The sequence below is a fragment of the Monocercomonoides exilis genome, assembly GCF_001643675.1.
Source record: "Monocercomonoides exilis strain PA203 chromosome Unknown scaffold13-1861174, whole genome shotgun sequence".
In the NCBI taxonomy this organism is placed as follows: domain Eukaryota; phylum Preaxostyla; order Oxymonadida; family Polymastigidae; genus Monocercomonoides; species Monocercomonoides exilis.
In genome coordinates, this window is record NW_027150558.1 from 832,410 (window position 1) to 845,036 (window position 12,627).

General features: G+C 33.9%; 5 protein-coding genes across 5 annotated transcripts; 3 read left to right on the plus strand and 2 right to left on the minus strand.

Moving 5' to 3' along the window:
• Window positions 1-23: 23 nt before the first annotated feature.
• MONOS_2619 (uncharacterized protein) lies at window positions 24-365 on the minus strand (the record flags this gene model as incomplete). Its single annotated transcript, XM_067872550.1, has 1 exon — window positions 24-365. The coding sequence occupies one exon, from the start codon at window positions 363-365 to the stop codon at window positions 24-26; it is 342 nt and encodes a 113-aa protein (XP_067730780.1).
• Window positions 366-432: 67 nt separating this feature from the next.
• Window positions 433-711, minus strand: MONOS_2618 (uncharacterized protein; the record flags this gene model as incomplete). The annotated part of the gene is made up of 1 exon (XM_067872549.1): window positions 433-711. One exon carries the CDS (start codon window positions 709-711, stop codon window positions 433-435), a length of 279 nt encoding a protein of 92 aa, XP_067730781.1.
• Window positions 712-1,330: 619 nt separating this feature from the next.
• On the plus strand, window positions 1,331-1,873 carry MONOS_2617 (uncharacterized protein; the record flags this gene model as incomplete). Its single annotated transcript, XM_067872548.1, has 1 exon — window positions 1,331-1,873. One exon carries the CDS (start codon window positions 1,331-1,333, stop codon window positions 1,871-1,873), a length of 543 nt encoding a protein of 180 aa, XP_067730782.1.
• A 910-nt stretch (window positions 1,874-2,783) lies between these two features.
• MONOS_2616 (uncharacterized protein) lies at window positions 2,784-4,120 on the plus strand (the record flags this gene model as incomplete). Its single annotated transcript, XM_067872547.1, has 2 exons — window positions 2,784-3,155; window positions 3,227-4,120. The coding sequence occupies 2 exons, from the start codon at window positions 2,784-2,786 to the stop codon at window positions 4,118-4,120; spliced, it is 1,266 nt and encodes a 421-aa protein (XP_067730783.1).
• A 3,523-nt stretch (window positions 4,121-7,643) lies between these two features.
• Window positions 7,644-9,155, plus strand: MONOS_2615 (uncharacterized protein; the record flags this gene model as incomplete). The annotated part of the gene is made up of 1 exon (XM_067872546.1): window positions 7,644-9,155. The coding sequence occupies one exon, from the start codon at window positions 7,644-7,646 to the stop codon at window positions 9,153-9,155; it is 1,512 nt and encodes a 503-aa protein (XP_067730784.1).
• Window positions 9,156-12,627: the final 3,472 nt, after the last annotated feature.

The following is a 12,627-nucleotide window of genomic DNA, read 5'->3' on the forward strand; positions in this document are numbered from 1 at the left end:
GAAGTAGATAATCCTATATGCAATTATAACGCCTGTGAAATAACAAGTCTCTTAATCATTAACATCTTATTGTGCGTGACCCATCTCAACATCATCCTTCTCTGCGGTTGTCCACTCCTCACTGCCAAACACAACTCGGCTGCCTCCATCTGTTCCTCCACTTGCCTTATCAATCCAACAGCAAAATCTCCGCCTTTCCTCTCTGCCCATGCCTCTCTCGCCTTCACAAACTTCTCCCTAGCCACCCGCAAACCTGCCATCTTCTCCTTACCCCTCTTCTCCCTCTCAAACAATCTCCTCTCAGATCCCCACTCCCCAATCCCTGCCTCCTTCTCCATCTCCCATTCCTCTTTCTCCTCATTCATTCTCTTCTTCCACCTCTTCCTCTTCTTCTTCCATCAATCCGTCTTCTTCACTCACCCCACCTCCCGGCTATGATGACAGCCCCTCTTCCTTCGCACCTTCTGAGCAATCAAACTCACCCAACTCTCCCTCTTCCTTTCTCAGCTCCCTCTCTGCGCATAAGTCTTTCACTGCACGTGCTGCTGCCTCTCCTCTCAGAAGATCTACAGATTCTAATTCAAAAAATGGGCTGCACGGAATCCCGCAAACACCTTCAGACAGAATTGAAGGCATTGATAGTACAGAAGCAGTTCTCGAGACGCTTAGCGAGGTCGACGAGTCACAAAGTCCTGGTTTCAAAGAACGCATAAAACAGTTCTATTATTAATATGAAAAGATCACAACACTCTCTACGCTTTCAGCAGAAGATGGACATTGCAGTGCAGATAGAACAAGGAATTCTTCTTCATCATCATTCAAGACATCCTTATCACATCCTTATTTACCAATTTGTGCTCTGGCCTTTTCTTCACATCAGATTCAGAACTTGTGTGGAATCTCCGACAGCTCTCATAAAGCAAGTGCATATGCAGCTGCCTCTGTCACAACTGCACTACTTCTGTCTATCCTCCTCTCCTCCCCCATTATCGGCCAGTCCGTTCTCTTCCCTTTCCTCTCTTCACTCGCCAAGGACATCGAGCTGCTCGTCACTCCAATCCTCTCGTTTTCATAGCAGCAGAAGGAGAGCAGAGCAGACAAAACAGCCAAGCTGCACGGCATGAACACTACAAACAACAACCAGCTGCCCTCTCAGCTGCTCAGCAGCGACATCATTCGGAAGATCAGCGATGAAGACAGCGCAGCTCCATCGTCTCTGATGCAGACGATAATGGACAAAGGTATCCTCACCAGCTGACCACAGAAGGTGTTCAATCTGCTGGTCGATGCAGTCAATCCGATCCTGTCTCTACTTGCATTCTTCAAGGAGATGACTTATTTGGTACAGAAGAGGCTGGCGGGGAAAAGCAATGCTTTGGGTTATCCACAGTCTGCTTCATCGTCTTCGGCATTGCTTGCTCCTGTTATGCCAACTTCTCCTTCATCTTCTTCCTCCCCTTCCTCATCTTTTGCATCATCATCTTCATCTCTTCCACCAACAACGATGTATCTTCCCCCTTCTTCTCCCAATGCTCTTCTCCCCTCTTTCTATTCCACCTTCATTTCCCGGCACCGCTCCATTTCTTCCATCCGTGATGCCCTCTTCCTCCTCTCCTACGCTATCAAACAAGCCTCCTTCGAGCATCGCATCATCAGCACTGCGCAAAAGCGGAACTTTCCGGATTCCATTCTTCCGCCTGATATGCTCTCTCTTCTCAGCACAGAAGGTGACTTTGCAGAGAGAAAGGACTTCTTCTCAACGGTGGATGAAGGAGAGCTGAAAAGAGCAATTGGAAATGAAAATTCACTATTATTGGCTTTGTTGTGTATGTACTCAGAAATGATGGTGTACGATTCAGATGCAAATGGATGAGACTTTGTGTGCTCACACAATGTCTGTGTAGGAAGAAATTTCCATACAAATACCACTTTTTTCAGTCAAAGCAGCAATTCACAGCAAACAAATAAGAATCATACAGGAAATAACAATTCTTCATCTGAGATGAGCATCAATCCATTTGCTGATCCATCCAACGAGGATATCGTGCCTTCTGAGCAGCAGAGGCAGCTTCAAGGAACAATCGGAAGCTATCTGTTTTTGGCAGACAAGAATGGAATGGACTGATTTCGCAAAGCGGCTGTAGTGTCAAGGCAGCAGATGATGTTCATGGAGCAAATAACAGTGAGTGTGAACAATGCGGATAGGAGAACTCGCTCATCATCTTTGCCTCTTTCTTCACTTACACCTCATTAGGAGCAGAATTCTGTATCTTCATTGAGTGCAGTCCAACAGAAATCAGATGCTGTTTCATCATCATCAGCAGCAGTTGAGCTCTCATCTTTTTCTGTACCAATTCCACCTCCGCTCACTTCTGCTGACACCTCCACCCAATCTACTCCTTCTCTATCTCTTTTGTAACTTTCTGTATCTCCTTCTTTATCTTCTTCTCCTCCACCTCCTCAGCTTCCTTCCTTCAGCTCTTCCATCAACCAGCTGGCTTTGCAGCTTCTGAACCCTCAAAATCCTTCTGTTTCAAACCCAGTTTCATTCACCAACGAAAAGTTGTTTTAATGAAATGAGTTGATCAAATTTATCTATCAAAGTTTTCCAAAGAAATTTACTGAAAATCTGAACACTTCTTCAAGTTGAAAAATGAAAATAATCGATGGAAGATTTCTTTCAAAAAGAATTATTGAATTATTATTATGGAAGCGAATGAAAGAACCTTAATCAAATCATCGTTGATATTCCCCCTTTGCTTTGTTTTTGTGATGATGAAAAAATGGAAGAATTTTTAGAAAAGGAAGATAGTGGAGAAGATTCAAGCCAAAAGGATGTCGAAGGAGAGGATGATTCAATGATGCTTTATAACCATGTCATTGAAACCAATGCAGTCGACAGGGAAGAGAAGTTGCTTGAATTGTTGGATGCAATGGAATCGAAGAAGCTTAGGCCTACAGATTTATTCAAGAACGGATTAGTTACGAAAAGTAGCCTTTATCGTGCTGCAAAGGCAAGGAAGGAAGGAAGGGACATTTGCAAAATAGGAAGACCCCCAATTCTGAACAAGCGAAGCAAAGCTACATTCTTCACAAAAATAAAAGATAAAATACAACTTGGTGCCTTTCCGTGTGCAAGACAAGCAAGAGATATAGTTGGATTTTTCTTTCTTTCTTTTTTTTTATTTAAGTTTTGTGTTTATATCTTTTTGCATGCTTTTATTAGGCAATAGAAGTAATATCCGAAGATCAACACAAGCCAACTCAGAGCATTCAAGTTTGCCGCACTTGGCCATATTCTTTTATCAAATCGAACGAGGACCTTTTCTTTGTGCATCCCATTCATTTGCCAGCAGCGAGAGCTGCTCATTCTACAAAGGAATGCCTTTTTCCTTGGTTTGAAAAAGTTAAGCATTTATATGATGAGCATAGGTACAAATCGCAATTAATTTTTAATCTGGACGAAGTGTTTATCACAACTACTGAAGTCAAGCCGAGCCTTGTTGTTGCTTCAAATAAAAAAGATGCATGCATGACGCCAGAGCCATCTCTCCCATCAGGTATCTCAGGGCTCTTCATGGTTTCAGCAGATGGAGTGAGTTATCCAGCCATTTTCAAAATCAGAGCAAAAAAACTACCAAAGGAATACTCAGACGCTACTGAACACTCATTACGGTTTACGGTTGATGACACTCCCTCAATGACTGCAGAAAGCTTCCAATTCTTTTTCGAAAAAGCGATTGTTCCGTTTATGATCCAAAGAAGAAAATTTGTCAAATGCGAAGAAGAGCATTGTTTACTGTTCATGGATTCACTTGCTGCTCATTTGTCAAGGAATATCATTCAATGTGCGAAGGACAACAGTATTGATCTATGCTTTCCTCCTTCACATACTTCTCATTTGGTACAACCTTTGGATCTCTACGTTAATGCCAATTTTAAAAATTCTCTAAGAATAACTGATTATGAAACTCATGAACCCAATGCGAGTAGTGCAAGGAGAAACTTTGTTTTGAAACTGAGAACTGCATTACATGCTGCATTTAGTCCCTCTACAATCACAGCTTCATTCAGAGATGCAGGCATCTGGCCTTTCAACCCTGATATTGTGCTTTCTTAACTTCCAGAGAAAAAGCCGGAGTGGGCAAAAGTATCTTCAAAAATCATGGATCCTCAATTACCTTATTTCAATGGAAGAATTTTTTTATCAACAGACCCAATGGCCCCTTATGATGACGGAGTTCATCCATATTTTTTTAATTTTCATGTTTAATAACATTTTCAAACTGTATTTTTTTTTTAATGTTTAATATTTTTTTTTAATGTTTAATATTTTTTTTTAATGTTAAATATTTTTTTTTAATGTTTTATTTCAATAAAATAAAAATATATGATAGTTGAATTTTTTTCTTTTGTTTTCAGAACAAATATCGTTCATATTTGAAATAAAATCAATTATTAAAAAACGAAAAAAATGAAGTTCCGGGTTTATGACATGTCCCGGATTTTTTACGCACTAAAGACAAATTTTTCCTTTAATTAATAGTCTCGTACGAATAAAACTGAAAAACTCAAAATGAAATTTTGTGAACCGAATAATGTGTCTATTTTGAATCTTGATTCATTTTTTTACGTGTATTTATCTTCTAATAATCATCTCCGATTCGGTTATTATAAATTTTTTTACTTTTTTGAATTCTGCTGATAGACAATGTTCGAAACAAATGCTTTTTTTTTTTTTTTTTTTTTTTTTTTTTTTTTTGATCTTCCACAAAGTTTTTTTAAGAGATAGAGTTTGCACAAAAAATACCGGACATCGCAAAAAATACCAGACAAGATCGATTTCCCAACAACCTCGAGAAATGATTCTGTAAAAATTTCCACAAAATATATCTCATAAAGACAAACTCATTTGATAAACAAAACTTTCAAAATATCTATATTTGTGCTCAGATAAAATAATTAAAGAAATTTCTGTGTAATTAAAAATACTATTTATCCGAATTTTCAAAAATAATTTTCTTCAATGTTCAGTTTTCATTGAAATGAAAGTTTCTTATATCAACTGAGTTAGCATAGATTAGATGAAAAATTAAAAGAACAATTGTCAGAATTATTCCTCTGGCAGTAATAAAAAATTTGATTTTGTCTTGAATTTTTTCCACAATCCATATATGAATATTTTGCTAAGTGATTATAAGAGATAAAAAATGAACAAAAATACTCGGAAAAATGTTTGTGCACCGACAAATGTGACAATAAATGAACATGATTTTCTCCAGTTTTGACTGAATCTGATAATTATCCCTTTAATATATCTTTCCTTTGCTAACTCATTTGGCATATCAGACTATCATTTAACGATGATTGAATACTACAAAAAATAATTTTTATAATCCCAGAGAAATATTGTTTGATACATTTGGAATTTTTCAAAAATATGGGTTATTCTTTTTGAAAAGTCGCAAATGTTGAGTATCTGGGTTTTTGAAAATGGGCTTTATTTGATCATCTTTTGCAATGTATTCATCAAACAACAATGCAATGCACATATTCTTTCAACAAATAAACTTAAAATTTTTCATTAGCAAAATAATAAAGTTTGATGAATAAATTGCACAAAATGATCAAATATTGGGTTTTTGCATAAAACCCAGATATTAAACATTTGCGACTTTTCAAAAAGAATAACCCATATTTATTTATCATATTTTGTTGACGTTAAAAAATGAGATTATGATATGAAAAATGAGTTGGTCAAAACAAGGTTTGTTTTGTGGAGAACTTTCAGAATTTGACTTTTAGGAGTTGTTTTGAAAACACTCTTTTCATTTATTTTTTGTTCAATCAATAATCTTCTGATTATTGTTTGAATCATATCATAGAAAAGAGCAATAGCAATGAAATAGCGATGCACAAAAAACAAAAAAGTTTAAAAAGGCTTTCAACAAACTCAACACTGCATTCAGAATCTTTAAAAGCACATTTATTTTTCGTTGGAACTTCAATAAAAAGCATAAAATTGTTATTTAAATTTATAAAATATGTGTTTGGCATATAACAGCCAATTAATTTGAACTCAAATAGATTGAATATATATTTATTTAAATCAAAACTTTCAAAAATCTTTTTTCAAGCTTCATTCAAAACCAAGAACTAATCTATTTCAAACACTTTCAATTGCGAATCGCCGTCAAATAAAAACAAAAAAACCAAAATTGACTATTTTTTATTGGATGAAAAATGTCACTTAAAATATTTGGGTGATTATTTTTGAAATCAAATTTTCTCTATCAAAATTTTCTGTTCCAAAAATTCACTTGAATATTAACAAATGAATTCTGAAAAATGAAAAGGCTTATTAGAGACATCTGCATCTTTATTTGAGCCAAAACATTAATTTTAAAAATAGTTGTGATTATTTTTTTACATCTAATGGTGAGGGAAATAATCCGCACATTAAATAAAATCCGCACAAACTGCATTTTTTGATTCAAACTATAATTTATAAATGAAAAATGATATTCAAAATCAATTTTCTGTCACGCACTATGATTTTTTTTCATTTTTCATAAAATTTTTTACACGAATATGGGATTCATTCAGTAACCATTATTTTATAAAATTTATGATTACCAAAAGTTGTTCGTATTACAAAGCACAGGAGAAAAAATCACCAAAAAAAACCCAAGATTACGAAAAAGGATCACGAAATACATACTTCAGTGCTTTAAGAGCTAAAAAAATGAAGGATAAAGGACAAGATACCGGGAAAGTTGGTCGACCATGTTATTTAACAGAAGATGAAGAATTGCAATTGGTTGAAACAATAGTTAATTGGAACAATATTCAAACGCAACCGACATATGCAGATATTCCAATGATGGTTTGATTTTCAATAAAAATTAATTAAACAGCAATATTCCATATACTTGTTTTAGGCCCTTCATATCAGATTGCAAAGAGATTCGAAAATAAAAGATTATGTTGAAGCACCGAGTTTGAAATGGGTTAGGGATTTCGTTTCAAGACATAAACAACTTAAGCCTGTTGATCCTGTTCGATTAAATATTGCCAGAGTCCGAGCATCCACAACAGAGAATATTCAATCGTTTTTGTCAAAATTGAGATTTTTGATGAAGACAAAAAAATATCACCCCTCTTTGATTTTGCAACTTGACGAGACAAGTTGTCAATCGAATGAGAGACAAAAAAGAAAGAATATTGTTTCAAGCAATTGTTCGTATCTCCCTGTCTTAGAATCACCTCCTCTCAGACATCTAACAATGCTTTTTATTGTTACTGCAAATGGAAAGCACCTTCCATCGCATCTTTTACTTACACCAAAATATGAGAATGAAATTAGAAAACAATGGAATGATGAAGATTTCATTTTGCACACCTCGCAAAAGGGATGGATGACAAAAGAAATATTTCAAGACATTATGATCAATTACGTTTTATCTTATATTCGCAAACAGAGGCTCGAAGTCAAAAGATTGAACAATTATCTTTTGTCAACAAATTCACTTTTGAACAATAAAAAGTTTGAAATAAAAGAAGGAGATAGTCGTATTCAAAAAACAATCCACTTGAATGAAATTGAAACCGCTCAAAAAGAAAATAAACCTCAGAATGCAGTAATGAACAAGGATGAAGAGATTATTACAAAATGTGATGATTGCTCAAAAACGACAGGTTATGCTCTTAAGGATTCATTGAAAACGCATGAATTGCATTTTCATCCAGATCAGCCCGCTGACGAATTGCTTGGAGTCACAAAAGCATTAACTGAATCTCCAAAAGATGAACTGCAACGATGCAACGAAGCAGACAAATCTTCAAATGATAAGCAAGAATCAAAAATCACTGAAGACAATGAAATCACATCATTCAAAATGATAAAACATGACGGTTTTATAGGTTGTGAGGAAGAAGAGTCAAATCTTATTCGAGACATTCCTGATTATTTCAGTGAAGTGATTCGTCGGAAGAGGGAAATTATAGACGATGAAAAATGGTGGTTGGAAGAATCGTTTTCGACTCAAACAAAGAAGAACAGTTGTTGTTCATTTTGTGACAATCAAAGAAAGATGACTGTCAGCGAAGAAGAAGAAGAAGAAAATAATCCGCCTGCTCTAATAATATTGGATGGGCACGCTTCTAGGCATAATATAAACCTTTGGAAAATGTTTTCTTCAGCGAATGTTGATGTTGTCGTTTTGCCTTCACATACATCACATATTCTTCAACCATTGGATTTAGGACCAAATGCAGAATTGAAAAAACAATTGAAACGCATCAAAAACGAACCAACCATAAGAAAAATGCAAACCCAATTCCTCCCTTTTGTTGAGTCAATCACAGAATGTGCGTACATGGCATTAGCACCCATGACAATCAAACACGGATTCTTCGAAGCAGGAATAACTTCTGCCACTATTCACCATGTTTTGAACAAAACGATCCGAGAATTGCCTCCAGGAATGAAAAAGATAACTCAAGGCAACAGGTGGAGCATTTCAGGGAAATGCATAACATCAGATCTCGTAATTCAAGAATGGGAAGAATATGAAAAAGCAAGAAACAATAATGCAAAAATCCAACAAAAATTAAACAATTTGAAAAATAAGCATTTAAAATGCAAACCATTAACGAATAAGAAACGAAGGAAAGACGCTGTTGTTTCTGAAACATCAGAAAATGATCTTGATTCTGAGCAGGTTGAAGTTGGAAAGATAATGGGAAAAAGCGATTCAGATATTTCAGAATATGGATCTGATGAATCAGATTCTCAAGCTGGTGAAGATTCTGTGATTTCAATCCCAATTTTTGGGATCAGAGAATCAAAAGAATCAATTGAGAACCCAATTTTCAGAGACAGAAAAGAAGAAAAAGAAGAGAGCAGTGAAGAAGCTGTGTTGACGAAGGATTGTGCATCACTTTTATCCCGTGAAACTGAATCAGAAAATGAATCAGATCTATTGACTGTCAAAAAGCAGAGAATGAAAAGAAAAAATGATGATAGTGACTATGATTATGAGAAGGAAAAAACAGACTCTGCTTCCTCGGAAGAACTTGATGATCTTCCGAAAATTTATGGAACACGTTCATTGAGAATAAACAAATTTCACAACGATTATGTTTCCAGCTGAGTGCAAAAATTCGAAATCGGGAGATAATACAATAAATATTCTTGGAAAATTATCATTTCAAAAGGAAATATTGTTTAATTTGATAAAACAAAATATCATTAAAAAAATATTAATCATTTCAAAGAGTTAGTAATTAATTTAAAGACCAAGCATATTGATAAACACCAATCAAATGAATTGAAAACAAATAACAACAGAAGCGAAAATGAAATAAAAGAAAATAGTTGTTTTCCACACTATTTATATTTTTGTTGTTTTCAAATTTCACTTTCACAGCAACGAGAACTCTTGAGAATGTTGAAATCTCCAAATGCATCCATCTTCCTATCCACCTTTCTGATCAAAATTCTTCTATCTCTATTGAAACTCCACTCACTCAAATTTTGAACACCAAGCCTTTATCAACTCTTAATGTGTTATCTCACTCTCTTTCATTTTCCCATTCCCTTCCTGATTTCCATAACTTTTGAATTTTATGTACTCCTTCTTCAAAGAATTTCTTCTTTTGCCATCTGTTCCAATTTTTGCCTCTTTCCCCTCTCATGTTGTTTATCCTTTGGATTGCAGCGTTTCCAAGCCTTCCTCTCCAAGCTCCACTTTTTTTGTTTCTTTCAACAGCTAGTGATCTCTCAGATCCAGATCTTCAGTTTTGTTGATTTCTATTCTCAATAGTCAAAAGATCATTTTGAATGATGAAAAATCACACATGCGCACGATGGAATCAAATGCATATAATGAAGTTATGAACTTCATCTTTCATTCAGGTGTGACACTTTTTGTTGTAATTATTATTTACTATGCATAAGCAAAATATCAAAAACCATTTCACAAAAACATTATCATTTTTTTAAATTGGAGGAAAAACAAAATAAATTCCAAAAAAAAGAAGTCAAAAATTTAAGAACTGTTGGACAAACTTTCAATTTGTTTATGAATAACAAACTGATCCTTCTAAACGTGCATATCAAATTCATTAAATATTGAGATTGTTTGTTTTAACTTAACTGACGTGAATGAATTGAATTTCCTAATTCACTGCTCCATATGAACTTTTCGAAGAAACACATTCTGTTGTAACCATTTCAAATTTGCGCTGTGGTTTTTAACGATTATTATCAAAAAATAATATAATTTGAAGTGTCGTTTCGTAATTTTGATTCTATCTGGTTGACACAACAATGGCTTTCAATAAATATATGCTTTCTCATTAATAAATATTTGAGATTGTTTGTATATAGCTTGTCAGGTTGAATCGAAATAGAAATTATTCCCATTATTTGGGCATTCATTTATGATTTTTTCCATAATAATAATCTTTTTTTTATATAAAGAATAATAAATAGGTGTTTCATCCAATATGAGAATTTGAGATATTAAAACATTATTTCAGGCTTCTTTTCAGTTTTAATTTTTCATAAACAATGTTGTTTTCATTCATCTTTTTCTATTAGCTTCAGATCATTAGGAAAAAAAACATTCGTTAAAAGTGATGCAATTCCTCTGCTTTTTGTCAGGATTTTGAGAATTTCTGTATTTTTTAATTTTTAATATCTGGTTTTTCGATAATTGATTATTGCACTTCACGTTTTTAAAGAATGCATATTGAAGAATTGTCAATATAATCTGATGATCTTTGAAACAAATCTTCTTTTAAAAAGAAAAATGATCACAAGGTTAATTCTGAACTTTTCGAATCAGATAAATTGATAATCATAGAGAATATTTTTAAACATAAAATTAGTATTAACAATGAGATCAAATTATCCATTCTTTTAAGGAAAGTTTTTTAAAAAGGAAAAAACATCCCAATCCACTTATCATTTTTCATTAATTGTTTTTTGTCATTAATGGATTATTGTCAAAGATTATAAATATATTTGATGTGCGGGTAAATAATAATGTTCGGGTTTTTCACACAATCATAAATACAAAATCTCTTCCCTTTGACAAACAAACTTTGAAGAACAAACACCCCGAAATAAGTTATGATTTGAAAAATAATCACCCATTTCGAAAATTGCAATTAGGGGAAGGTTGCTTTTTAAATAATAACCTCCACACGAAAAAAAAAAAAGAAAAGAAAAGAAAAAAGAAAAAGAAAAGAAAAGAAAAGAAAAAGAAAAGAAAAGAAAAAGAAAAGAAAAAGAAAAGAAAAGAAAAGAAAAAGAAAAGAAAAGAAAAGAAAAGAAAAGAAAAGAAAAAAATGAAGCAAATATTCAACATTTATGTGAATTGATGTCAGTTATCTTTAAAACATAATATTTTTACGATAAAGTTTATTTTCAATTCCAAATGATATCTGAATGAAACCAAAAGTATTAAACAAAGATCAACTTTTGAATTGCCCCAAGGAAACAATGTGCAAAAGAAAAATACAAAAAATCAAATAATTATTATTCTAATTTCCAGAGAGTATTTTTTTTTGATGCGATTGATGCCCATTTTCAAGAATGAATTAATCATCCATTCGCATATATTTTTGCCTTTTAAACAAATAGATTTGCAAAGTCGAAAAATCAAAAAGTGAAATGATCAACAAATAATATTTTCACCAAAATTAAAAAATGAGAAAAAAAAGCGTGGATATGCTCTTAGGCAGCACAAAAACGGATGAATGTGTTATGTTGCAGGATATAATAGAATTTAAGCATTGAACAAAGATTGCAATTTGTGCAGAGAGCGTATCATTTGAAAGATGATTTTTGTTTTCCTATCAATTTGTGCGTGCCGGACTGTTGTTGTTCTGTGAAGAGCAACCGTTGCGAGAAGCCACTGAGCAAAAGCTATTTTCATTGCAGATGATAATGTTCTTTTATTTTTTTCCTCTCATTTTTGTGGAGATTCTTTTCGATGACTCAAAAAACGAGGGAATGGCTGGCGCCAGCACAGAAAGACATTGCTCGAAATAAAGCAATAAAGCATATCTCAAGGCGTTCAATCTTTTGGAATTGCCCAATATCGAGCGTGAAATGCCTTTTCTTTTCGATGCCTTATTTATTTTTTTCCAAAAATGGAAAAAGAGTCTCTCCTTTGCTTCTGCTTGAGGATCCGATAATAAAAATATTGAATGCATTGCAGGTGCTAGGGAAAAAAGAGGTTTGGAATTTTTATGAATGGAAAGGATGCTTTTGTTGAAAAGGCCAGCATTTTTCTTTTTTAAGAGTTTTTTATTGAGAAATTCCATAAGAGCCATATTGGCAGAAAAATCGTTTGGGAAATCGCCAACTGAAGAGGCTTCAGCTCAGTTTGCTTTTATTGGCACATTTTATTTTTATTTTATTTTATTTTTTCCCCTTCAAAATGCGCTGGCGCCATGTCACATTTTGTGGAAAGCGAAAATGTGAGGGATGTTTGCCTGCGAAAAGCAAAGAAAATGGCTGAATGAACAAGAACTGAAATTGACATTGACCATCTGATGCGCTTGCCGACAAATAATTTTGCGTGCAGGGTATTTGTATCGTTGCTGCTGGTT